Here is a 27,279-nt window from a genome sequence, read left to right as displayed (position 1 = left end):
TAGTAGTAGTAGTTCAATATCGAGATCAATATGCTCTGATTGGCATATTCTCACGATAATAGGCTGACTATTACGATGTTTGGAGGGATATAGGGGGTTCATGCCTTGGTAATTATACCTTTATTTTGGTATTATTAAACAGCATTTTTATCATAAAAATTGACATACACAACTCATGATTGTTTTTAACATTTATTTCTCTTATCTTTTAACAATTTTTGTCACATCATACAAAAATGTCATTTTCCGTGTTGTACCTCCTATTCCGTGATTTTTCTTCCGATTTCTGTAAAACGGAAAACTTTGGACTCTAGTTTACAATAAACCTTACCAGAAAAGACACTAAGGAGGGTACAGCTGGCCTGTGATACTAGGTTCTAAAGATACGCATATTGCATTGTGGGAAGGAATTTTGGCACAGATTGACTTCCGGTAGAGAAACCCTAAATCCGTGTATTGAAGTGTAGTTATACCATCATTATACGAAAAGTCATACCACCTATTTTCAGTTCTATTATTAATATTTCATGGATTTAATCCATTTTATTTCAGCATCTGCAAGGAGTTTGAAACCATCAAAGAGCGTGCCCTCAAAATACCAGAGGATTCTCAAGAGATGATGGAGATGGTTGCATACATCGAGAAAGCCCGCATCGGTGGTATCAAAGTGCTCAACGAACGAATCACAGAGAGCATGAGACGGATGAATTATCTCTTGGATGTGTACTTCTTCACTGAAGATCATATTGATTTGAATTGTACTACTCTATTGTGGCCGAGTGATATCAAACCCATATTTGATCAAAATGAAGAGGTATGTTATATTTTTTCATAGAAATTTAAGTTCATTGGATGCTTAGTCTCAATGCAGGACTCTTAAGAATACAATTATTGATAGCAATTGATAATAGTACCCAATGGGAGATTTACCACCAGAAATGGCAAGTTAAACACTGAATCTGTGTAAACAGCTAGGGTTGCGGCAAAGCTCATTTCCAGCTCCTTGACACTACTTGGTACGTAGTGCCTCCCTGTATTTTGATTGAATCCATCATTATTGTCAACATTTTTTGACCATGTTGATAGATTAATCTTGGTCATGCCCCAAGAATATCAGGGTTATTTCAGTCTATATATGGTTCTATATTTTAATCCAACAGAAGCAGTATTGTTAATTCATACCGGAATTCCACCTGAATGATTTATTGTCCGCTATGCCAAATCCTTGATGCTTTTGCACACTTTACGTAACTGAAATCTAATATACTAATGAAATCTTAATTCCGACTGGAAGATGAAAACTAATGAACTTGTAAACATAATTTACCAATCAAATTAATATACTTTGATTTGTTGTTACTACAGCTTGTGGAGAGCTCCAAGAGGAAAGGAGAGGCTGAACTACTAGAGAGACGTGAGAAGGTCATGATAGAATTGGACAAGATCCGTAAACGTGTGGCTGAGTTTGCAGAGTATGGTGAGCTGGATATGATGGTACAATATGTCAATGATGTGAGGGCGGTACAGAAACGACTTGTAGATGCACAGGAAAATATTAGCTTCATCAACAAGGTGAGATTCTAACACATTTAAGATTGTAAGATTTTGATTTGTTAACTTTTTTTTCACAAATTGATAAATGTGATGTAAGTGTTAACCACCTGGGGGACTTTACGTATTTTAAGGTGGAATATGATTATATTTCTGGAAATTAGGAAATGCTCTAAGCATGTTTTAATAGATTTATTGAGTACGGTAAAGTCCAATGATCAATATGCCTTTTGTTTGAAGCAAATTGGACATACGGTTTTCATAATATATCAATTTATATTTTCTTTGTATCGTATTGTTTGTATCAATAATCAATAAAGTTAATGAGTTAATGACTGGAGAGGCTCATTAATATACAATTTTTGCCAATATTTTGTTTAAAATCCATGCATAAATGTTCAAGGTACTATAATATTTATCGTTGCTCATTTCCTAATTTGAATCCATAAATAACTGCAAAGATTGTTTATGAAAATAAATATTTATATTTAATGGAACTTGTCAATATCAGTTTCCCATAGATATGTACTAATTTGTACTAAATTCATGAAAAATTTAATATTTTGGGTGTAGTTTTGATTCAGAATCACTTCAGAAAGCATAATTATGCTCAAAACACAAAAATTTGTTCAATCACAACAAATTTTCCAACTTGGTAATTTATTATGGTTCTGGGACCGTTTTTGTTGCATCTTGACAATTTCCATTAATGACGGGGAGAAATAATGCACACTGTGTCAGTTATTGATAGACTTCAATTTAGAGAATAAACGATAGGAATTTTTATTTTTACTATCCTCTACCATGTGATAGACGACAGGCAGGTCCAATATACTACGATAAAAATATTGGACCTGCCTGTCGTCTATCATAGGTAGAGGATAGTAAAAACAAAAATTCCTATCATTTATTCTCATTCTTAGTCAGTTAAATATTATTTTACTATAATATTGTAAACTATTTTTTTAAGCAAAAACTAATTACTGTACTACTAGCACAAGCGCGTATTCCGCACTAGTCTACGCATTCAATGCGATACATACGCGAACCTCTGCAAGCGTGTTACGCATTATCAACACTCATGATGACGTGGGGTCGTCTACGGCCTGATAGACGGCACCCAAAATCATGCGATTGTCCAATCAGATTATGTGTCTACAAATAGACCACTCCCACTGACTAAGAATATTTATTAGTTTCTTAATTAAAACCATTAATGTCAATTAATTATACCTTCACAGGAAGAGAAGCTCTACAAATGGGATGCTACATCATACCCAGAGATTGAAGAGATAACCACAGCTATTGAACCCTATCAGAAACTCTTTGGTTTGGTCGTCAAGTGGCAAAGAGCAGAGAAAAAGTAAGTCCAGCTGCAAAGTCACAATATTCTTTATCACACTGTGGCAAATTTGAAAGCAAGCGAGTCAGTTAAAAATCGGCAAATCGTGAAAAACTACACACATATGCAAAAATGACGACTTTCACAGTGGGCTATTCCAGTTGAAATCCACACATATGGAAGACATGACCTTAATCTCAAGGTTTTGTTTTCCATAGGGGTGATGGATTTCAGCTGGAATAGCTGAATATGCCAATGAAGCACATGAGTATGCAAATACTGTCATAGTGTCTGACTTACTTCATCTGGACATAATATTTTGCAAATACCTTTCACACTGGTCGACGCTTTTCCTGATCATCGCATAAACAGAAGGTCACTCCTTCGTCACACGATGCAGCTGCGCAGCTTGATTGCAAATGAGGTGCTAATATGATAATGACATGATTCAATTAGCCAATTGAACCCCCACTTTCTGTTTGTGCTGTAAACAGCACCCAATCAGGCAGGGGGAGGGGTCTTTGCATAATACTGTAGCATGTGTGTCTGCCATTTTTTACACCCTATTATAAAGCAAATGGACTGTTCTCTATGATTGAAATAAGTAGTAAGTAATTAAGCTTTTCTTTTCTCCAGATGGATGGATGGCGCTTTCCTTGAACTGGAATCAGAATCAACAGAAGGAGAAGCTGATGAATTCTGGCGTGAAATCTACAAGATCACCAAAGGCTTTGTCAACGCTAAGAAGAAAGCCGATGCAGAGAAGGAAATGAATGCACCAAAGAAGAAGAAGAAGATTGGTGACGAGGCACCAGCAGAGGAGGAAGGGAAGAAGGAGGAGGAAGAGACTGGATGGGCAGCTATCAAAGTCTGTAATACTGTACAGGAACAGATTAGAGAGTTTAAGGTAAGGATTGATTGTGACTTGTAGGAAGGAAGAAGGAGGAAGAAGAGACTGGATGGGCAGCTATCAAAGTCTGTAATACTGTACAGGAACAGATTAGGGAGTTTAAGGTAAGGATTGATTGTGACTTATAGGAAGGGAAGAAGGAGGAGAAAGAGACTGGTTGGGCAGCTATCAAAGTATGTAATACTGTACAGGAACAGATTAGGGAGTTTAAGGTGAGAATTGATTGTGACCATGGAGTAATCCATTGTACCCTGACCAATGCCAGCAGTGCTTGAAATAAGCCAACATCTTCAAGGGCTGTTTGGGCCCTTGGATTTGAAATCTATGGACTCTCATCCATTTTCACCGGCCGTACTCAAAGTGTAAAATTTTAATGTTACACTGGTTTACATTCTGATACTTTATAAGACTTCAGATTTGCAAATCAACAACAGGTAACGCCATGGATTGATGCCGAAGTCAGCATTAGGTCCATCTTACTGACTTTGGTGACATAATAATTTCATGTGGAAACATACCGGCAAACCTTCAGTGACTTGTAGCCCAAAGACCCACCTTATTCCAAACACTGGATGTATGCAATGGAGGGCTTCAAACAGCTTTGACCAGAAGTGTTCTTCTGTTGACTGCAATGATACTAAACCATTCCTACCTGCAAAAGAATTCCTCTTTATGCTCAGTAATTCATTAAAATTTTACTTGATATTTGATTTTTTTCAGGAATTCATCCCAACCATCGCCATCTTGTGTAATCCTGGCATCAGACAGAGACATTGGGAAAAGATGTCTGACCTAGCTGGATTTGACATGACCCCTGACTCGGGAAGTACATTGCAAGGTTCTCAAATTGAATCTGGGACCATACATGGAGCAGTTTGAGACTATCAGTGGTGCAGCCAGTAAGGTAAGCAAGTGCAGGATGTCATATTTTGGCATCTGCCAAATGCAATTGGCAGATGCTGTTTACTGCATAGGATATGCTGGTGCATGAGCAACATGGTTGCCAGATTGTTCTTCTAAAGTTATTCCATGAAGATCATCAAAAACATGACTTCAATTTTATTGCTCATTATTTCCTGCCTTTGAGGATCTACTTAGAAAACATAAAATTATATAATGAAGAAAATGAAACTGTCACTCAAACTGAAAATTTGCTCACCTCACCTGAGACCTTTGGAATTTAGCTTTATTCCTTGTTTACTCGGTTGATGGACTGCTGAATGTTGCTTGTTAGAGACTCAGACATGACATGCTCTGATGTAGTAAGGAGTTGTAAGCTTTGGAAAGTTTATGGCCACCTTGGTCCCTGTTCAAATCAGTTCTGCTTGTCCTGATGTGAATAGAATCCTTAACGCCCTTCCGGAACCACACTGGTTCTCGATTTTTAATTAATTGGTTTGACTAGGGAGCAACTATACAAATTATATAAAATTGTATATGTGGACACATTTAATCCAACCATTTTGATTCTATTTAACTGATATCTGTGAACTCTTTCAGGAATACTCTCTGGAGAAAGCCATGGCCAAGATGGGAGAGGAATGGGAAACCATTACCTTTGGCCTCACCACCTATCGAGATTCTGGGATGCAGATCCTGGCTTCTGTTGATGAGATCCAGACCATACTGGATGATCAGATTGTGAAGACACAGACTATGAGAGGATCACCATTTATTAAACCGTTTGAGAAAGAAATCAAGGTCAGTATGGTAACTGGTTTAGGTGAATAATGTATATGAGATTCAAGCCATGCTGGATGGATGATCCGCTTGTTTTGCCATAAACAATGTGCAAATGAGTGCCATCTTTACCACAGGTGATAGATCTCGGAAAGATATCTGTGGAATTATCATTTTCAGAATGACTGTCCTCCCAATCTTTGCTTAAAAAGTTACCTTTTTTAAAATCTTGGTTAAGCAGGAACATAGCTTGCAGCTCCACCACAGTGTCTTCATTCAGCGTAGTGTTAACAATCCTCCAGTCACATGACTACCCGATGGGTGGTCAAGTGTCAACAGATCATCGTAGATGATACAACCTGGTGGATATGACCTTCCCGCCATCTACGATGATCTGCTGACTTGTGACCAGAGAATTATAAACACTCCGCTGAATGAAGATGCAGTGATGGTTTCACAAGCTACGTCACTTCTAAACCAAGACTGAAAAAAGTAACTTTTTAAACAAATGTCAAAAATGACACAGTCCAATTTCAGCTTACATGCTGCTCTCCACTGTATTGAAAAAGAAAATGATAGGAAGTCCGAGCATACTTACAAAAACCATAGTTAGGAGGAGAGTGTTAACTGAATATAAGATTTCAGAGTTGATTCAAATCTTGTTTTCTTTCTTTGTTATTATAACCAGACATGGGAAGAAAGACTACTTCGTGTCCAGGAGACAATAGATGAATGGCTCAAGGTACAAGCCCAATGGTTGTACCTGGAACCAATCTTCAGCTCAGAAGACATCATGCAACAGATGCCTGAAGAGGGTCGTCTCTTTCAGACAGTGGACAAAGTTTGGAAGGAAGTCATGAGACATACCATCAAAGATCCTAAGGTATGTATACTTTTAAGATTGTTTTAAACTCTAAGAGTCTAGGACCTAATGGATGTGGCATAATGTTCTATGATTATTATTTATATGTGACATGATTTGGTCCATGGAGGCCAAAGGTGGCAAATTTGAAACTAAGATAAAGGCAAAAATATGGAGTAAACAGACAATGAAATATATAAGAAAATAGACAACACAAAATGTTGTAACTTTTGAACGAAGTATGCTAGACCTTTTGTGCTTTCAGTATATGATAGCCTGTTTGTATAAGGTAATAATTATAGTAACTCAAATTCTAAAATGCCACCATGGACCAGATCGTGTCACATATTATCTTTAATTACAACATTGTGTTGCAGGAAATTGCTCAGTTTGTCTCCTATGACATTTTAAGCAATAAGACGGGCGGACCTTTCAAGTAGGGTCGGTCTGGCTTTTTTGTTTGTTTTTGCAAATGACCCCCAAAATCATAAAAATCTGTAAATATTTTCCAATTTGAGAAAATACCAAAAACAAAAAAAATTTGTTTCTGATACTTTTGTTCCTGAAATTTGGGCTGGCATTCATTTGTACTGGAAAAATTTGTTTCCCAATTCTTGTAAAATCTGGGTCTGTCATGCCTGTAGAACAGGGTTTTCTTTTTTTGTTGCCTAAGCACCTTTTAGAAATAATGTACTCTGAACTCAATAATGTATCTGATGCAAGACATTTATCTAAAACCCCACAAATTACAGAGTTTGAAATTGTCAGAACATGTTGTGCTTGAAACATGTCATCTTTATTATAAGGAATTAATCAAAATGTTTCTATTTTTTCAGGTGTTAGCTGCCACCAATCTTGCTGGTATTCTAGAGAAGCTTCAAGACAGCAATGGTCTCCTAGATCGCATCTTGAAAGGTCTCAATGCATACTTGGAGAAGAAGAGATTGTTCTTCCCAAGGTTGGTGCAATTCATTTACTTGAGGTTGCAACTAAGATTGTCATTTTTCAGGAATTGTTAACCAAGATGGCTGTAAAGATTGGGGTAAAACATACAATAATTTTCCATGAAAAATAGAATCTGAATATTCAAGGGCTTTTTAATAGACAAGAATTGCGTAAGTGACTCAAATAAAACAACAGTTTGATTGTAATGCTTTTGAAATTTGAACATGAAAATTCTTTGACAATCAAAAATTTACAGGTTGACTAAATTTGCTGATAACTCCTCTTTTTTCAAAATCTAAATATAGACAACAATTACGTAAGTGACATGGTCATGACTTGGAAGGACAACAACAGTTTGATTGTTGTGCTTGTGAAATTTGAACGTAAAATTTGTTGACAAACAGAAAGTTTAATTAATTTCCTGATGACCTCTCTATTCAAAATCTAAATAGATCAAATTTGCTATATGTGACATGATCAAGGGAATGAGTCGGATGTCGCTAATATTGTTTTTGAGATATTGGCAAAAACAGTGTTCTTTTGTTTTATATTGTTTTTAGCCATTGATAAATTGCTCATAACTCAGCAACCAAATGTCCGATTTTGATGGGGTTTGCATCAAAATGTAACATTTGTAAACGGCCAGAAAATGATGCAAAAAACTTCAAATTGAAATTTGCCTACATGTGACTCATTCCCCTTGATTGTGTCACATATGATGATCCTCTATGTCTGCCATGTTAGCAGGTCACTCATGGAAGGCAAAATAAACTATCCCCAAACACACATTATTTTGTCTATTCCAGTTGAAATCCATACACCCCTATGGAAGACATGACCTTAATCTCCCATGACCTTAATCTACACACAGGGGGTGTAGATTGTAAATGGACCCACCCATTCAGCTAACCCCATTTGAAAGGCACACACCCTATGTGGAAGATTAAAGTCATGTCAGGTGGTATATGGATTTCAACTGGAATAGCGCATTCTTTGAGATGTCACAAATGTTAACAAGGTAACAATGATGGATCTGGTGATGAAAATATACATGTTTAACATATGCATGTTCTTGGCTAATCCAGTAACAGGCAATTAGATCACATAAGCATAAGAAACCTCTTAAACAATTGTGTATAATTATAGTGTACATGTACAACAAAGTTCATTGTTAACTTGGTATGACTTGTGATAAGGCGTGTGAAAGTCGATTCCGAGTTTATCGTCCCCCGCCCGCGTCACTTTTTGGACACCAAAAACACCCGCGTCAAATTTTCAAAAATGCCAAAATAATTCATTATTTTCAAAGTATCAGTGTTTTCACCAGTTTTAGCAATTGAAAACATATTTTTTTTTTGTAAAACATATAAATTTATAACTTGGAACCAAAACCAGGCTCTTTTCTAACTTTTCTAGTCCCTACCCATATAAAAACATGTTTATAAATAACATGTATGAGTGTGGCTTTAAATCAACACACACTTTAGGTCAATAATGAAATCTGATTAAATAAAAAAAAAAAAAAAATGAAAAAGTCACCTCATCAACCTGGGAAAAAAAAGGGATGATAAACTCGGAATTGACTTTCATGGGCCTAACCCAAAGAATAGCCCAACTCAATAAATGGTTTGTGAAAAACATCTCTATTCCAGGTTCTTCTTCTTATCCAATGATGAAATGTTGGAGATCCTATCCGAAACCAAAGATCCACTCCGTGTCCAGCCTCATCTGAAGAAATGCTTTGAAGGCATCGCTAAGCTGGAATTCCTGGAGAACCTGGACATTAAATCCATGCTGAGTAGTGAAGGAGAGAGAGTGGAAATGTCGTCGATTATATCGACGTCAGAAGCTCGTGGCGCGGTAGAGAAGTGGCTACTACAGGTACAGGATGTCATGTTGATAAGTGTCAGGGATGTCATCGAGAAATCTGTTGAGGTAATGAGAATAATTATATATTTTTGTAAAAGCTATTGAATATTGTTAACTTGATTTCTATAAATGTCTAGTAGGTCTAAATTAAAATAAGCATGAGAAGGAACTATGTTCAGCAAGGATGTCATTGAAATGCCTTTTTGAGTTCATGTGGAGCAGTTTCCTGTGTGAAACACTAAATGTTGGTATTAATTTGATTTTATGATATTCTAGCACATCTAATTTGAAAAATAGCCAGGAGATTATATATTTGGAACAACAGGACTGGCTTAATTGGTGGCAAATCTGCAAGGGCTATCAGATATAGTAGTTTAGAATATTTAGGCCCCATAGTTTACGATTCATCATAGATTTAGGTTTTGTGAATGATTTAGGTTTAGAGATAAATTTAAGGTTAGAATATAATTAGATATTGGGCTATTCCAGTTGAAATCCTTACACCCCTATGGAAGACATGACCTTAATCTCCCACACAGGGAGTGTGTATTTCAAATTGATTGTACCTGAATGAGTGACTCGTTTAAACTCTACACCCCTGTGTGGGAGATTAAGGTCATGTCTTCCATAGGGGTGTATAGATTTCAACTGAAACAGCCCATTCATGGAAAGCAGTGATAGAAATGATGAATTGGCTTTCTGAAAGGAATCCCTTATCTGTTTTGACCCATTTTGACAGTATATTGCATGCATGTTAGCATTGGACCCAAAGCTATTCTGTTGGGTGAAATAAGCTTATTGAAGCTACTTCTACCCATGTTATTGCCAAATAAGATAAAGTCAATTGCATTTTTCACTTAATCTGTATATAAATCAGGACAACCTGCAGGACAAATACTTAACTTATTGACATGTTTATCTTGTTTCCTTCTTCATGCTAATTTGCTGCTGTTTTGTTTTTCATGTGGATTGCCGTTGAATCATCTTCTAGGCTTATGCACAATTGGTATAAAATATTGTTATCAATGCATGCTTAAAATATATACAAAATAATAGCAATGCATCTCTCAAAACTGTTCAGCAATATTGACAAATATAATTACATTTACGGTACATAAAAGTGCATGACTGCAGGGAGCAAAGGGCATTTATAAGCTACAGTCTTTATTAGAAATCTTTGGCACTTCAGTACTAATATAGCACACATGTGCTGCTTAAGTACAGCAAGGAGGTTGTGATTATAAAGAGCTTACAATCAAGTGTCTTTCAGATGAGTAATTAACCAGTCTCCCTAAAATGTTAATCCCTGTTAAGGAATAGAAATTTAAGCAAGACACCTCTTGTTTCCAGTCTTGTGTGCACACCAATACATGCATATATTTGCACACTATTTGCTGAAGGGTTTTGTAAGTGCATTCAAAGTAATCAATTCACCCATGTTGCATAAATTAGAGTAGTCATTGCAAAGTATCATTATAATACAAGTAGTTGCAGCTCCCACCCCAACTAATAATACACTTGATTATATGAATCATTTGTATGCTTCAATCATGATAATAATATCTAAAACTCACTCAAGCCTATCCACCCCAAACTCAAGCAATATGGCAATATTCAGCTTAGCTTGAAGCAGATTTCCTTATACAAGGTGTACACCCTTGCAATCAATATTTTCCAACTGGACAGGGCTTTTAGAGATACCATCATTGATGGACAGGGTTTTTAAAATACCATTGTTGACTATTGGCAGATTGAATGAGCAGCCAATCAGCAACATTGGGCTATTCTAGTTAAAATCCATGCACCCCTTATGGAAGGCATGACCTTAATCTTGCACATAAGGAGTGTAGATTTCAAATGGTGTCACCCATTCGGGTAATCCCATTTGAAATCCACACTCCCTGTGTGGAAGATTTTGGTCATGTCTTCCATAAGGGTGTATGGATTTAAAATGGAATAACTCATTGTTTATTACACACTGCTGTAAGTATGCTAGTAAGGTATCAAAGGAATTCTGCTCTTTTATTTCAGTTACCATCTGTCACCCTTGCATAGCCACCCTTTTATTAGAAGTGGAAAGATTTTCCTGTTTCATACCCATGCTTCACCATTCTAATATATTATATTACAATCATGAAGATAGCATTACAATTCTTATTGGAATACATAATAGCATTTCCACATACACATTATATAGCCTTTTCATGTTTATATGGATGACCTTGTCACAGGTATTTATACATAGCATGTTACGGTATACACATATATACAATTTGAGACCTTCCATACCTTACTGGTAGCCATAGCTGGGGTGCTTCCCAAAGCAGTCTTTTCTCAATGTTTTTCAGTCATAAAGGTGTTCAATATTAACACAGGTATTTGTAAAATAAAAGATAAAAATGAAAAAGTTTAACAAACTCCCCTAAACATTTGTTCTTGTCCGAGCAACTCATTAATAGGCACATATGCTTATTATCAAATTTTTACATGATGTAAAATATGACAATACAGGCGTGGGTACACCCAATTATGGCTACCATCATTTGACCATTGATTAGGGGCATGGTCAGATTAGTATACAGCATTTTCATTGGTGTATAAAGCATTTTTATAGGTGTATAAATAGCATTTTCAAACAGGTGTATAGAGCATTTTGCATGGGCATATAAACATTTTCATATAGCATTTTACACCGTAGCTTCTTGTATTTCAGTTGATGCAAGTCATAAATCTTTGAGTATATGATCACACACAAATTGGCTGTTCCAGTTGAAATCCATACTCCCCTATGGAAGACATGACCTTAATTTTTCAAACAGGGAGTGTGAATTTCAATATGGGTTACCTGAATGGTGATTCCATTTGAAATCTATACCCCCCATGTGGAAGATTAAGGTCATGTCTTCCACAAGGGGTGTATGAATTTCAACTGGAATAGCCCAAGAATATCATATGCAAGTCATAAATCTTTGGGTATTTGATCACACAGTTGAAGCATTGCAGAAAAAGCATAGTAGTCATGACATTATTGTACTTGAAAGTGTGGACTGCTTTTTGATATTGGGTGAAATTTTGAGGCTTTTGTTGTTTCATCTACAAAAATAAACAAATTTCATGCAATACATATCCAATTTGTTCAAAGTTTTGGCTGAAAATTGAAGAGTTACATATCTTTCTAATGCCAATCTTAATCTAACAGATATTGATTTTAATCTTGCAATAAGGCTTGTCTATATGGTACGATATATGTACATGTACGTATCAAAGTGTTATCATTGCCTGTTTGATATCCTTAGACCTATGACTCAGTTTATGTATCAAAATATATATTACCTATCTGATATCCTTAGATTTATGACTATACCATTTTTCACCCTGATGTGGCAGTGATCTCAATGCATGGAGGCAGGTGTTTTGCACACATATCTATGTGCTAGCGACTTGAAGCTGTGCTTAATAAAATATGCACTGATGTCACTGCCACATCAGGGTGAAAAGTGGTATAGTTTACATGTTAAGATTTTGATAAGTTTTCAATTATCATCTTTCCAGGCCTATGCTATTGAAGCTCGTGAAGACTGGGTCCAAGAATGGCCAGGGCAAGTCGTTCTTTGCGTCTCTCAGATTTACTGGACAACCGAGGTCCACGAGGCCATCCGAGGTGGCCCGCAAGGTCTCAGGGAATATTACGACAAACTGCAGGCACAACTGTCTGACATTGTGAAACTTGTCAGAGGAAAGCTATCTAAACAGACACGTATCACATTGGGGGCGCTTGTCACTATTGATGTGCATGCTCGTGATGTGGTCACGGATATGGCTGATAATGGTAAGTTAATGGAGTAATTATTATGAAGGTGTGACAGAGGGACAGGTGCAGAGGGATTAGATTAGAGAGCCCAGACTATGGCTGTTGTAAATCTGCCTCTTTGGTTATACCCAATGATGTAGTTAAAACCAAAGAGTACCGACTCCGCCATGCTTGAGTGTCGCTCATGGAGGGCAAACAAGTGTACCTCTGGATTATTTCACTATGCGTCTGGCAAACTTTGATTTAAAGTGTGGTGTTGTTTGTTGGACCAATATTGTGCGCTAAGCGCTGCATGTGCAAACCGTTTGTAACGTTCAAGCTTTAGATGCCAGTCATCGTTCCATTTCAGGCACATCACTTATTTTGAAAAAAAAATAGGGTTATCTAAACACCGACGATATGACCTGCGTATGTGGAACTGAACCATAAACAATGGGCCACCTATTGCAATGTCCTCTATTGAAGCAAGAATGCAAAGCTGAGAACAATGTGTTGTGTCCAGCTTTGACTAAAATACAATACCTAGCATGTGTGGACACAAGAAGAAGAAGAAAAAAAATTGTTTTAACAATATAACTGATGCAAAGTTATTTATCAAATTCATAACCAATTCATTTGAACTCCTCCCAAATCTTAAGATTTTATTCTCTGATATTTGTTGAAATAAACAAGTTTAATCACAACTTGTATTTTGCTCTTCAAAAAATAGACCAGCTAACTGATAGTTGTTGAAATAAACAATTTTAATCACAACTTGCATGTAGCACTTCAAAAAATAGAACAGACTAAGATGGACTTCCCAATTATAGAAGTGCGAAATCCTATCATGTGCAAATACGATAGTAGAAGGTTATGAATCTGCCTCATAGTTGGGTCTAGAATTTGAGTAAGAGTCCCAAAGTATTAAAAAAGACTTGGTGCAAGCTAGATTATTGAAAGATGTTGTTTTATTTTTCTAACAGGTGTCAGTTCGGAGAATGATTTCAACTGGTTGTCTCAGCTGAGATACTATTGGGAAAACAAGAATGTTACCGTCAAGATCACCAATGCTGTGGTCAAGTACGCTTATGAGTATCTGGGAAACTCATTCAGGTGAGTGCTAGGTCTGAGTGCATTTCAATCAACTAATTACCCCTGTGGAAGATTTTGGAAATATCTTCCACAGTGAGAGTATTAATTTCAAATGGAATGAACACATCGGCAGCTCCATTTAAAACACTCTCTCTCAGTGGAAGATTCAGGTTGAATCTTTCTCAGAGGGTGTATAAAAAAAATGGGGCTGTTAATGTGTTCATTCCATTTGAAATCCATATTTCCACTGTGGAAGATATACCAGAAATCTTCCACAGGGGTAGCGTAGATTTTAAATGGAATGGCCCATTGTTTAAATCAGTGTATATAAACTTGAATATTATTTGTTAAGTCTGCTTGCTGATGTGATGTGATTAATCAGTATGTGATTGACTTCTGTAGTTAAAGATGGAATCCTAATGGGCTATTCCAGTTGAGATCTATACAACTCCTGTGGAAGGCATGACCTTAATCTCCCACATAAGGGGGGTGTAGATTTCAAATAGAGTCACCAATTCAGGTAACCCTATTTGAAATTGACTTGATCGGCAAAACTCCACAGTACATGCCTATGGAGATTTTGAGTAGTTTTGGCCTCGATCCCAGACAGATCTTTGACACTGATGCAACCTGGTTTTGTTGAATATAACAAAGCTCTCTGGGACCAAGAGTAATTCAAAGTGGGCCATCAAATGTCAATGATCTTGTTGTCATATTTATGTACCATCGATCATACCACAGTGGTATCATTTTTACAAGTTAAACAAGCGATATACTTCTCACAAATTTAAAATGGGAACAATATTTGCTGTTTTGTTAGACTGATGTTACATTGCATATGACTTGTGGCCAATCAAATTTGCATATGGGATCACAATATATTGGCGCAGTGGTGCCCGATGTATGCAGGCATGTTTTTCTCTCTCTCTCTCTAGGGACTGGTGTGTAAGCTTTTATATTCAGTAATCCTAGTTTCATCAGCACAAAGAATAGTATAATAGTAATATAAAATGAACTTCATCCAAAATATTGAATCTATTAAAATACATTTATTAATTTTGTACATTCACTCTTCAGGTTGGTGATCACACCTTTGACTGATAGATGCTATCGTACCCTAGTCGGTGCATACCATCTTCATTTAGGGGGTGCCCCTGAAGGGCCAGCTGGTACTGGCAAAACAGAGACCACCAAAGATTTAGCCAAAGCCCTAGCCGTACAGTGTGTCGTGTTCAATTGCTCAGATGGTCTGGATTACCTAGCTATGGGCAAGTTCTTCAAAGGGTTGGCATCATCAGGTGCTTGGGCCTGCTTTGATGAGTTCAACAGAATTGAGCTGGAGGTGCTGTCTGTGGTTGCACAACAGGTGAGTAATAGACAAGAATACCAGAGGTCCTGGGTTCAATTATGTTGTCATGATCTTCATTTGTTGGACATTGTGACATAATCTGATCCCAAGGCATTGTGAAATTGAAATGACCTAGAGATTAACTGTCCATGCCCTTATATGTGCCCATGCCCTTATAAGCACCCATGCCCTGATAAGCGCCAATGCCCTTATAAGCACCCACCCAATGAATTTTCATGTTGCAAATAAGAAATTATTAAAACTTTCCGCAAAGTATTGGGATACGCTAACTAAATTATAAGCACCCACTAAAAATTATTTAAGTACCCTGTGCAGTTAATGGAATGAAGTTGGTAAATGGAGAGCATAAATCAGTAAAATATACTGGATAATGCTCATAACTTGGCAACCAAATACGATGGGATGTATGAAATTCACCAACTTAATATTCAAAATGGCCTCCTTTGGCCTACTTGAATCATATCATGATACATATTTTTATGGGTAGAATATGAGACAATATTCTTCACTGATGATATGCATTGGGTTATTATTCAACAGTTTGTTCTTTGACATGGTTGAATCTATGGAAATAGTATGAGACACACTTTCTGTAGTAAAAACATCTATTTCGTTACAAGCATCAAACATATTTTAATCATTAACTACATCCTATTTTTTCTCACATAGATCCTGTGCATTCAGAGGGCTGTGATAGTTAAGGCAGAAACATTTATGTTTGAAGGGACAGAATTGACTCTGAAACCAACATGTTTTGTGGCCATTACTATGAACCCTGGTTATGCTGGACGCTCAGAACTACCAGACAATCTCAAGGTACGTTGAAAAGTACAAGAAATGGGCTATTCCAGTTGAAATCCATACACCCCCTATGGAAGACATGACCTTAATTTCCCACACAGAGTGTGTAGATTTCAAATGGAGTCGCCTATTCTGGTAAGTCTATTTAAAAGCTGCACCCCCTTTATGTAAGATTAAGGTCAAGTCTTCCATACAATATGTCATAAACCATTAGAAGCCAGATAATCTCAAAGAGTTTAAAATGGAAGAAGGTACACTGCACCATGTTTCTTAATTAGGAGAAGGTGGTGTAGTGTACCATTACATTGTTTACAATACAAGACAATAATGACACATAAATATTGTAATAAACAATGATTCTAAGCACTTAAAAGTACATTTAGGTAAACAAAAGAGAACAAGAAGTTTGTAATATTAATGCAAACTTAAAAGTACAACAATCTAATCAAAAAGATGTGTTCTCCATTTAGATTAAAAACATTCAATGCTTGAGAAGTGCAGATGTCTTGAGGCAATTCATTCCAAAGTTTTGGTGCTGTTATAGAAAAAGATTTGTCCCCAGAGAATTTTTAACAGGTCCTAGGAACCAGATTTTGATCTGAAGAACGGAGTTGAATACTAGTTGTTTCACCATATAACCAACACATTTTGTGTTTGATGCATGCTTGTTTCTTTTTGCATATTATTATAACAAACATGGAAACAAATTGCATTGTTTACATTATATGTGATGTGATCAAGCAACATCAGTCAAAAATTGGGAATACTGATTTTCAGATATAGCCAACCAAAGGATATGATTCTTTAGTTGCCTATCATTTTGAAACACTTCAGCTGTTCAAGTCTTCGGAACTAATGTTCAATTTCAATGGGTTTTCTGCAAAATGTAGCTTTGCAAATGCTTTATACAAACTGGAAATTGAATAAGCCCAATTTCAGACTGATTTTGCTTGATCAAACCACTATTTGTTTTGGTGACAATGTTTTTTTGCATATTTTCATATACAGGTGTTGTTCAGAACAGTAGCTATGATGGTGCCAGATTATGCACTGATTGGTGAGATCGTGCTCTACTCTTTCGGCTTTATCGATGCTCGTAATCTGTCCGTCAAGATTGTCACAACGTATCGTCTGTGCTCTGAGCAGCTGTCTTCTCAGTTCCATTATGATTATGGTATGAGAGCAGTCAAGGCTGTGTTAGCTGCAGCTGGTAACTTGAAGCTGAAATTCCCTGATGATGACGAAAATATTCTGGTAAGTATCAGGGTCAAGATTAAAAATTCAGCCATTTCTTAAATGTTCTTGAAAGGCTTTTATGGCAGGTGCTCCTGCTCATAATTAACAAGTTGACAGTTTAAATAGGATTTCAATAAGAATTAAGATTGTCAAATTTGGTAAAATTCATATTTCTAATTCAGGAATTCATTTGATTTTTTTTTACATATTAATTAATGGTCACTGAAGATCTTGACCAATACACCTTTGTGCATTCTCCATAAATAGAAATGTGTACAGTATGCAAAGGTTTCACCACTGATTAATTGCAGTAACGATTAGAGAACAGGGTTTTATATCGCATATGTGGTGACATTCATTCACTGGCATTTGATCTGTCGTGCTGGTCTGTATTTGAATGCAAGTGAAGGGAATTGAGAAGGCATTTTGGTACAAAGTTTACAGGTAAAGTATATTACATTGCAGAAATAATAGTAAAAACAGGACAGGTGTTTTATAAGTTCATTGCTATCTCTGCTTGGTTTGTGATCTGATGTTATTGACAGCTCATCTTTGAAAATATATAATGCAACAAATCTTGATTCCTTGCAGCTGCTGCGTTCCATCATGGATGTCAACTTGCCTAAGTTCTTATCACATGACATCCCTCTGTTTGAGGGTATCATCTCTGATCTCTTCCCCGGTGTCAAACTCCCTGAAGCTGATTACAAAGTGTTCCTAGAAGCTGTGGAAGAGATTTGCCAGAGGAAGAATCTTCAAAATGTTGATATATTCAAGGAGAAGATCATCCAGACTTATGAGATGATGATAGTCAGACACGGGTAAGTTTATAGATAGCGTATAACGAGACCGTTTGCCACCATTGTAAGGGTATGGTGGATACGGTAGGCCACTGGTATTAATAATGTTCTGTTCAGACTTCACTTGGTAGTAGTTTATTATCTTCATACAATGTTAAAATACATAGACATCAAAATCATAGAGCAAACCCTTGTTGTGTTCATTCAGTGATAGCGTGAGTCAGAGAGAGTATGATCTCAGCACGCTACGGCTTTTATTACTGTCTGCCCATTCATACCCAAATTACTTTTGTCGATCAGAATCGATCGGAATGATTTGGCAATAGCTCTTTGTGAAAGGGATCGGAATTCAAAATCGTGAATTCAGAATTAATCGTAATTCTGCATGTATCTGAATTTCTTAAACAAGAATATCCTGAAAAAGGTTTGGATCCCCCATCAACATTCCGCACTGTTACAAGCGTGGCAATCTCTTCATATGAAGAAGTTGGCCAGAAGAAGCCCCAAATTTGAATTATAAACTAGTAGCAATTAACAGAATAAATTGCAAATGTACATAGCTATGAGGTACAGTCTCACAAATTGGGCTACTCTATTTAAAATTCATACACTCCTAAATAATGACAACCAATCAGAGCAAACGTTAGTAAATTATTAGCCGTGCATAAATATTGTATAATTGATGCGGGTGCGCACTCCACGTAATGCGTGCAGTGCTTTCGGACGAATTCATTTTTCTTATGGGTTGATGCATTTATATCTGCTTGTATTTCCCAACATTTTTAGTGACTATTTTGTTATAAATTAGGAAAAATCACAGGATTTTTTAGTTGTGTATGAAATATGTCAATTAATGCGTATCACTTTTTGCTCGAGAAATTGTACAAAATAATGCACTTGTACTGAGATGTTGATGTGTCTAATGCACTCCCCCCATTAGACGCATCAACATCTCAGTATGTGTGCATTATTTTGTACATTATTTCACTCTCAACTAGTGATACGCATTTATCCTATAATCTATGCACCCCTATGGAAGACAGGACCTTAATCTTTCACAATATGGGTGTAAACTTCAAATGGAGTCACCCATTCAGGTAATTCGATGTGAAATTCACACTCCCTGTGTGAAAGATTATGGTCAAGTCTCCTATAAGAGGTGTATGGATTTCTGATGGAATAGCCCATGATGACAAGTGATCTAAAAGTGACCATAAGGTAAACTTACACACGAATCCGCCTTGACACATTCCCACACCTCACTGGCGGTCATGGCCTATTCGTCTATACTGAAACATGCAGTTTATTATGACAATATGCTAGCTTTCAATTTATGCATATTTACATTATGCAAATCCTGGAAGGATATTAATGATTTGTTTCTGGTATAAATGGAAAAAACATCTGGAAAAGCCAAGATTATCTGAAAAAGATATAACAAGCAAGAATGGATATTTATCCAAGCAAGATTGGCTATGTATGCAAGCAAGATTGGCTATATATGCATACTTTTATACCTTCCTCGAGTCAGTAAAGTAAAATCAAATTTTGCAATTTTCTCGAAAACTGTTCATTTTTGCAGGAATTTGTTATGCTAGTTGCATTCCTTGCATCATTTCCTTTCTAAAAATGTAAACTTTTATATACTTTTCATCATTACATTTAGAGAAACAATAAAAAACAATATCTAAACTACTGACTCGAGAAAGGTATACAGGCTATATAGTCAAGTATTTCTAAAGAGATAAAAATCTGATGAATTGGAATACAGCTTACTATATGGCAGTGTAAATTGCAATTGTATAGTATGTACAGAGTGCCCCCCCTGACAAAAAATGAAAGAAAAAAGTGCCTCTCTGACAAAAAATGAAAGAGAAAATCAGGAGGGCAAAGGAAAAGAAAAAGGGCACGGAGCCCCTTTTCTAGCCAAATTCAGGGCCAAAATAGTATAAAAGACAAAAATTGTCCGCGCTACGCGCGCACATTGTAACCTTGAAGTTCCTTTTAGCCGGATAAAAGGCCAAAATAGTGTAAAATACCATTTTTTTTCGCGATACGCGCGCACATCATCCAATTACGGCCTTTTCGGAAGCTCGTAGATATACAGTCTCTATGTATTGTATGATACAACTGCAATTTTTTTCTGTTCCCCCGAAATTTTATTTTGCCCCCCTGACCCAGAAAGCTGGCTACGCCCCTGTATGTAATATTGTATGTTCATGTATTAAAGGTCCCCTGAAGATGAAATCATTCTGTCTATAAAACTTGTCCAAATATTAAGTTTTTTCTTAATATCTCAAAAACAGTTTTGATGGAGTTGGGCCCTTCTTCCACTCAGGTATTCAATTGTCAATAGGTTTTTGCAATTTACTTCTTTCAAAGTGACAATATGCCGTTTAAATCATATAATTTTCCTTTAGATTCATGTTGGTGGGAGAGCCCTTTGCAGGCAAGACAGAAGTACTACACACATTGGCTGACACACTAACCCTACTCAATGAGAAAGGCTTGAATGAAGAAGAGAAAGTCATGTACAGGACGGTCAACCCCAAGGCGGTCACTATGGGTCAGCTGTTTGGACAATTTGACCCTGTCTCACATGAGGTACGAAAAATCAATCTACAGCATTGTCGACAACATTGTGAAACACAAGTTTTTTGTTAACTGATCACATATTGTAATCTTGTTTTTGTCAGTGTGGGAAGTTAAACAATATGCATCAGTCATTCAGAATGAAGTGTTTGATTGGTCAGGTGCCACTGTGACAGCCATAAATATGGTATATGACTGCCCTGGCTAATCAGCGTGCAGATTGCAAGTTGGAAATCAACCAAGTTAATGAACAACAAGCACCAAAATCTATTATTATATGAATGTTTGCTTCAATCATTAATAAGGATTCATGCTCTTAATTTTATCAATTAAACCCCAGATAAACTTGTCAAGGTTCCCACGGAGTGTGGAAAAGTTGTGGAATTTTAAGATTGAAAATCTGGGGAAGCGTGGTTATATGATATTACTGTACTTTGGGGATCCATTACTAGTTACTGACACACACTATAGATTCATACACTGTTTGTCATTGTCTTCTCTGTCATTTCTTGTGACATAACAGCCAGGCCCATCTCAAAATGTAAGTCTTGTCAGCTTCCATCATCATAATGTTGTAAATTTTCGTATTTAATATTTCATGTTTTACTGCCGTCTTCCCAAATGTAGTTAGATTAAGCTTCCTTGTTTCCTGCTTATCTGTTTGTATAATTTCCCATATGATCAATTGTGAAATGCTTGTAGGTAATATAATCAGTTTTCTTTACAGCAGAAATTATTTGTTTGTTTTGTTTAGTTTCTACTTTTGCAATTAATGTATTACCCTCAATTGCCTTCCCCATAGTTAAAAGCAAGAAACTGTGTGAAATATATTTTTACAAGAAAATCATGATATACTCCTCTCTCCATCACCCCACCCTAATAAGAACAAGCTGTAATCGTTCAATATTTTTGAAATTGTGTCTCATTCGCATACATACTGTATAAATTCCGTGAAAGTCTATCACAATGTGTCTATCACAATGTGTGACATAAATTTAAGAGAAGAACAGGCTCTTGCTCTGATCGACGTATGTGCCCGGTTAATGACTGACATAGGTGGGGCTTTGTGTTCCCTTTATGAGTGTCAAACGAAGCTTTGACACATAATCTGTCAATCAGATTAACAGTCTTTTGTTATCATTGTAAGATGATTGAATTAGCCAATCAGGACATCACTTCTGTGTTTACGCTGTATACACTAAAAGAGCAAACAAGTACTGTTTTTCTCGGCAGACAAGTGTAGCTGATCCACTCAGGCCAAATTTTATTGACATATCGTTATGAATTCGGCAGACGGCCGAATCCGGATTCGTCTTTTGGTAAATTCATTTTAAGCATGCATTACTTTTGAATTTGAGAACAAGGGATCAATGCTGTACATAATAGAGGGCAGCATATCAATTTTGTAACGGAGATCATATGATAACAGCATAGTAAGTATTCAAAAGAGGGCGGTATACATGGTTAGCTAACGGTGCATCGCAGTACGGTCAACGACGATAACCGTTAAAAAGTCGATATGCTGCCCTCTATAGGCAAAGTATTGATCCCTTGTTCTCAAATTCAAAAGTAATGCATGCATAAAATGAATTTACCAAAAGCCGAATCCGGATTCGGCCATCTGCCGAATTCATAACGATATGTAAGAAGCAAAATTGCAAAAACAAATAAACAACAATTACAGACATAGAACATCAGATAAAGAGCATTTTAAAATATCAGCACTTCATAACCTATGTTTGGTAGATGTATTGGTTTTTCAACATTTAAAGCTTTAACAATTATATAATGATAACTTTGGATTCACAATTTCTAACTTTGGCTGAGTATGATCAGATTATGTTGTTTTTGCGTAAACCATAAACATTGCCTCTAGAACTTGTTATTCATAACTATCATATACGTAACTATTTCCCCGAACAGTGGACCGATGGTATAGTCGCCAACACATTCCGTGAGTTTGCCTCAACGGACACACCAGACCGTAAGTGGGTGCTATTTGATGGCCCCATTGATACACTGTGGATTGAGAGCATGAACACAGTATTAGATGACAACAAGAAACTATGTCTGATGAGTGGCGAGATTATTCAGATGTCTAACACCATGAGTCTTATCTTTGAGGCTATGGATTTGTCACAGGCATCGGTAAGTTAGTGAAAGTTTGTTCGGCTTATTATACTCATAACACCGTGTATTGATATAGAATGGCATACACTTAAGTTTATCCGAGCGTGAGTTGATACTTTTTTGATGTGTGCAGTAACAAAAGCTGAATAATTTCCACCTTATATAAGCCTTGTAAATATTATATTCATAGAATACCACATACTTTTTATGTAAAATCTAGATACTCATAACACTAACCCGAACAATGAGCCTAAACCCCAACTATAAACCGTAATTTTAACTATAACCTATCCTTAAGAATTAACTTTTCAGTTGCAGAGGGTTGTCATTTTGATACCATTAAACTGGTTCTCAAAAGTATAACCAAATTATCAGGTTTGCAAAATGTTCATTTTTCACTTAATGGTCATTGATTACAACTTTTCAATAAATGGATCATAGGTTTCTCTACCCGAAGTCAGGTTGACCAAAATTGCTTCCCACAAGGCAATAGGCATATTGCATAACAACAGCTCTGAGGTTAATCCATCTCCTTTGTTATGCAATATGCCTATTACTTTGTGCAAACAAATTTCAGTCAAACTGAATCCAGTAGAGAAATCTAGGATCCACATATTCCCCCATATCAGTTATCCATCAGACAATCGACTTTTGGCCCAAGTGGTCCCCAGCAATTTTTTAACATTTCAACTATCTCTTTTCAGCCTGCTACCGTGAGTCGATGTGGTATGATCTATCTGGAACCAGCTAACCTAGGCTGGCGTCCCGTCTTCAAATCCTGGCTCAATACATTATCAGAGACACTGCAGAAAGAGATTCCACTCTTTACAGCATTATTTGATTGGCTGCTTGTTCCCGTCATGGACTATGTACGCAGGAATTTAAAGGTAAGAAATAATTTACATGTAAGTTAATGCTAATCAGTAACTCAGTTATAAAAGATTTTTTTTTAATTCAAAATTTATGTGAACAGATTGAAAAGTAACCCAGGGTTCATATTGTAGAGACTCTCCAAATATAATTGCAGCCATTCCCAGTAAATGGATTTTTGTATGGTATCACAACGCATTGAAGAGTTTTACTGTGTAGTGTGGACAAGCTGTACTCATAATATGCAGACATGACATTTCAACAGGAATAGTCCAAAGATGCCATGGATTGCAACTGCTCAAAGACAGTACATGGCTGCTCAAAGATGACCCTACGCACATAAACAAAAAAAATAAAACAACAGTGAGCAAGCTGACTGGATAAGACATAACTATTGTTGACTCATTCTTGCCAACAGGAATATGTAGTAACTAGTGAGAACAACATGGCTCGTTCCTTGATGTACTTCGTCAAGATGTTCTTGGATGATAACATGAAAGATGATATGGACACTAAACACCTGAAAACGTGGATTGTGGTAAGTAGTATTGGTTGATATCTTCAATGCCATAAAATATGTGATTAGAAAATGTTTTATGCAAGATCAGGTGCTAGAGATTTCAGTTGTGTCAAAGTTTGTCCTGTGTGAACACAAGTCAGGGTGTGTTTGGGGTAGGTGTGGGAGGAGGGGTATGAGGGAGTGGTATGGGGGAGTAGCATGTGTGTATATTAAAAGTATCAAAACAGCAACATACACCAGATTTTCTCTGTGCAAACTAGGACATACTTGCAATGAGGCACTGTCCAGACATACCTGGAATCCATAAAAAGACATTTGACACTATGTCCTGACATCCACACTTGATAGCAGGAACATGAAGATGGGGGCATGATGGGGGTATGATTGGTGTGGGTGAGGGTGTGTATATGTATACATTTGTGTGTATGTGAGGAGAATGAGTGACAGCTAGCAACCAGTGGCATAACTAGGGTTGGTAGCGCCCGGGGCAAGAAACAAAATTGGTGCCCCTACCCCCACCCAAGAATATCTTAGACGTGGGCAGTGGCGTAGCTAGGGGTTGTGGCGCCCAGGGCTAAGGATACATAATGCCCCCCCCCCCAATTCTTGAAACAATTACGTGGAAAATTTTGACTTTCATCGCTTGGAGGGGCGCATAATCGATGCTGAATCGATCAATTTGGCGCCCCCTAAGGGTGGCGCCCAGGGCACGTTCCCCACTTAGTTACGCCACTGCTATCAACAAATCAATAAATAAAAACAATGAAGGAGAAAGTAAAACAGACGAAGTGACTGAAAAAAGGAAAGTGAATGAGGTGGTAGAGAGCTGAAGAGACAGAATGACTGAGAGAGAAAAATGAAGATAAGTATGTTTAAATCACTTAAGTTCACTAGTCATTATCACTCTGTTTTCTTGCAGTGTACTTTCCTGTTCTCTTTGGTGTGGTCAGTCGGTGGCACCACTGATACAGATGGCCGTGCCAAATTCGACACCTACATGCGAGACGTTATGTCAGGCAAGAATGAAGACCATCCTATGCCTGCGGATGTGGGGGGAAAGATTGAAGTACCAATTCCTGATAATGGCTTGGTCTATGATTTTGTCTATGATGTAAGTAATATTGGCTCCCATGGGGGTCACCCAGTGTTCTATACACTGCTTAATCAATAAAATAAGTAGTGATTTTTCAAACTTATTTTGGGTATAGAAAGCCCGAAAAGCGTACACATTTTGGCCAAATAACTTAGTAGTCAAACTGTTGTTGTGTGTTCGTTGTTAGGTGTTTTTTTGTAGCTGGTAAGGTGAAACTTGTTTAGTGGATCTCATGAAAAGATTTGGTCGATGTGTACACTATCATATTGTCCTAGGGCATTTGGGTGCATTTCATTTACTTGGCAAATGCCGAAATGTTGGTATTTTTTTGCGTGTATCAAGTCCACACCATTTCCTGGCATCCCAACCCCTTCACCCTTCCCTCAGCATTGGTGTTTGGTACTGCTAAACATGCAGAAGCAGTATTGCAGAATTCAATCTGTATTGGGGGATTGCAGCTTACATACATTAGTCCATTCAAAGTGTCCCAACACTTTTGTGTGGCTAAACATTAAGAATTGTTAGGCAAAATTTAATGGATTTGTAAAATTAGCTTGGTGTAAAGTAGTATTTTTCATCTTAAACTGTCATTCTGTTTTAGTGTTTGTCCATGACAAAGTTAACCTCTGTCAGCTGAGAACTTGTTTACTTGATATTTTAATTAAAGTGTAATGGTACTTGATATGAATAATATCAGATACATATGAATCAATGTGTGCATGGGTTCTAAATTTGATGAATTCTTTTATTTGTTAACAGTTCAAAGCAAGAGGCAAGTGGATTCATTGGAATGACACAATCAAGAACATTGAGATACCACCTGGCAAGAAAAACCAAGAGATTATTGTACCTACTATGGACACAGCTAGATATACATATCTTATGGATATAGCTATAAGGCATGACAGGTGAGTAATGCATAGGGGTATAGGATAGGTCACAGCTAATTGGGAATCTTACAAATGTACCAGCTGATCTTATTTTTGCAAAACTTGATCTGCTCTGATCCATATTACGGTTGGAAAGGAGACCAGGGTTGACATAGCTGCAATTTTGTAGCCCACTTAGGCGAATTTTAAGATGATTTTTGGATCAAATTCACAGAAAAGAATACAATTTTAGACCAATTTTGTCGCAAAATGGCTTCTTAAAATTTATATTTTGGGTAGATTTGTGTAAATTTGTGCAACATTTCAAGTTTTGTGCCTACAAAATGGACTGAACATTTGTGTCAACCCTGAATGAGAGTTAACACACCAGGCCAGTTGTAATGCAGCTGTTACATGACAGCGAGTCTAGTTATAAATGTAGGCTTTGTAAGTCACATCTAAAAGCACTCATGAAACACAACTTAATTGGTCATGCACTTAGCAAAATATATAATCTGAAATATCAGCACAACTTGAAATGGTGGTTAGGAAATTGTGAACCTTAGCAACAGGTCCACTCTATGATAATGGATAAGTCAATCAAAAAGTTCAGCATGAGCCTTGCTTCCTAGGGATGTTACACACCTGAGCATGAATCCTAGCCACATAACAACAAAGTTATGGCTCTGACCAGCATCTAAGCAAAGATAAGTGGGATTACTTTCATTCTGTGTCTGAATAGAGCAGGACTTATAGTGTATAACTCACATTCCAGAGTATCCCCATTCAATATGCACTGTAGCAAAAGTGTTCTTTCAGCACATTATATCTGATGTATTATTTTTTGTTAAACTTAATGGTTATTTAATTGAGATTTATATCAAAGCAAATTCAGATAGCAGTCCCCTCCTGTACCACACTAATCTCTTAATCCCAACCCCAAAAGTTAATCCTGATA

General features: G+C 36.8%; 1 protein-coding gene across 1 annotated transcript in view; it reads left to right on the top strand.

Annotated features, from left to right (window-relative positions):
• Positions 1-27,279, top strand: part of LOC140171318 (dynein axonemal heavy chain 12-like) — a 79,672-nt gene that overhangs the window by 17,310 nt on the left and 35,083 nt on the right. The window contains 22 exon segments of the mRNA XM_072194554.1: positions 553-814; positions 1,366-1,572; positions 2,793-2,914; positions 3,530-3,800; positions 4,524-4,636; positions 4,638-4,707; positions 5,304-5,504; positions 6,172-6,366; positions 7,182-7,303; positions 8,943-9,225; positions 12,712-12,988; positions 13,933-14,062; positions 15,119-15,407; positions 16,080-16,226; positions 17,220-17,465; positions 18,039-18,268; positions 20,668-20,851; positions 22,763-22,987; positions 23,674-23,856; positions 24,258-24,377; positions 25,279-25,470; positions 26,212-26,360. Of these exon segments, the coding sequence (XP_072050655.1) occupies positions 553-814; positions 1,366-1,572; positions 2,793-2,914; positions 3,530-3,800; positions 4,524-4,636; positions 4,638-4,707; positions 5,304-5,504; positions 6,172-6,366; positions 7,182-7,303; positions 8,943-9,225; positions 12,712-12,988; positions 13,933-14,062; positions 15,119-15,407; positions 16,080-16,226; positions 17,220-17,465; positions 18,039-18,268; positions 20,668-20,851; positions 22,763-22,987; positions 23,674-23,856; positions 24,258-24,377; positions 25,279-25,470; positions 26,212-26,360 (4,218 nt within the window).

Source organism: Amphiura filiformis, chromosome 15 (assembly GCF_039555335.1).
Source record: "Amphiura filiformis chromosome 15, Afil_fr2py, whole genome shotgun sequence".
NCBI lineage: Eukaryota > Metazoa > Echinodermata > Ophiuroidea > Amphilepidida > Amphiuridae > Amphiura > Amphiura filiformis.
The sequence above is the reverse complement of the archived record's forward strand: the minus strand, read 5'-3'. Positions and strand labels throughout refer to the sequence as shown.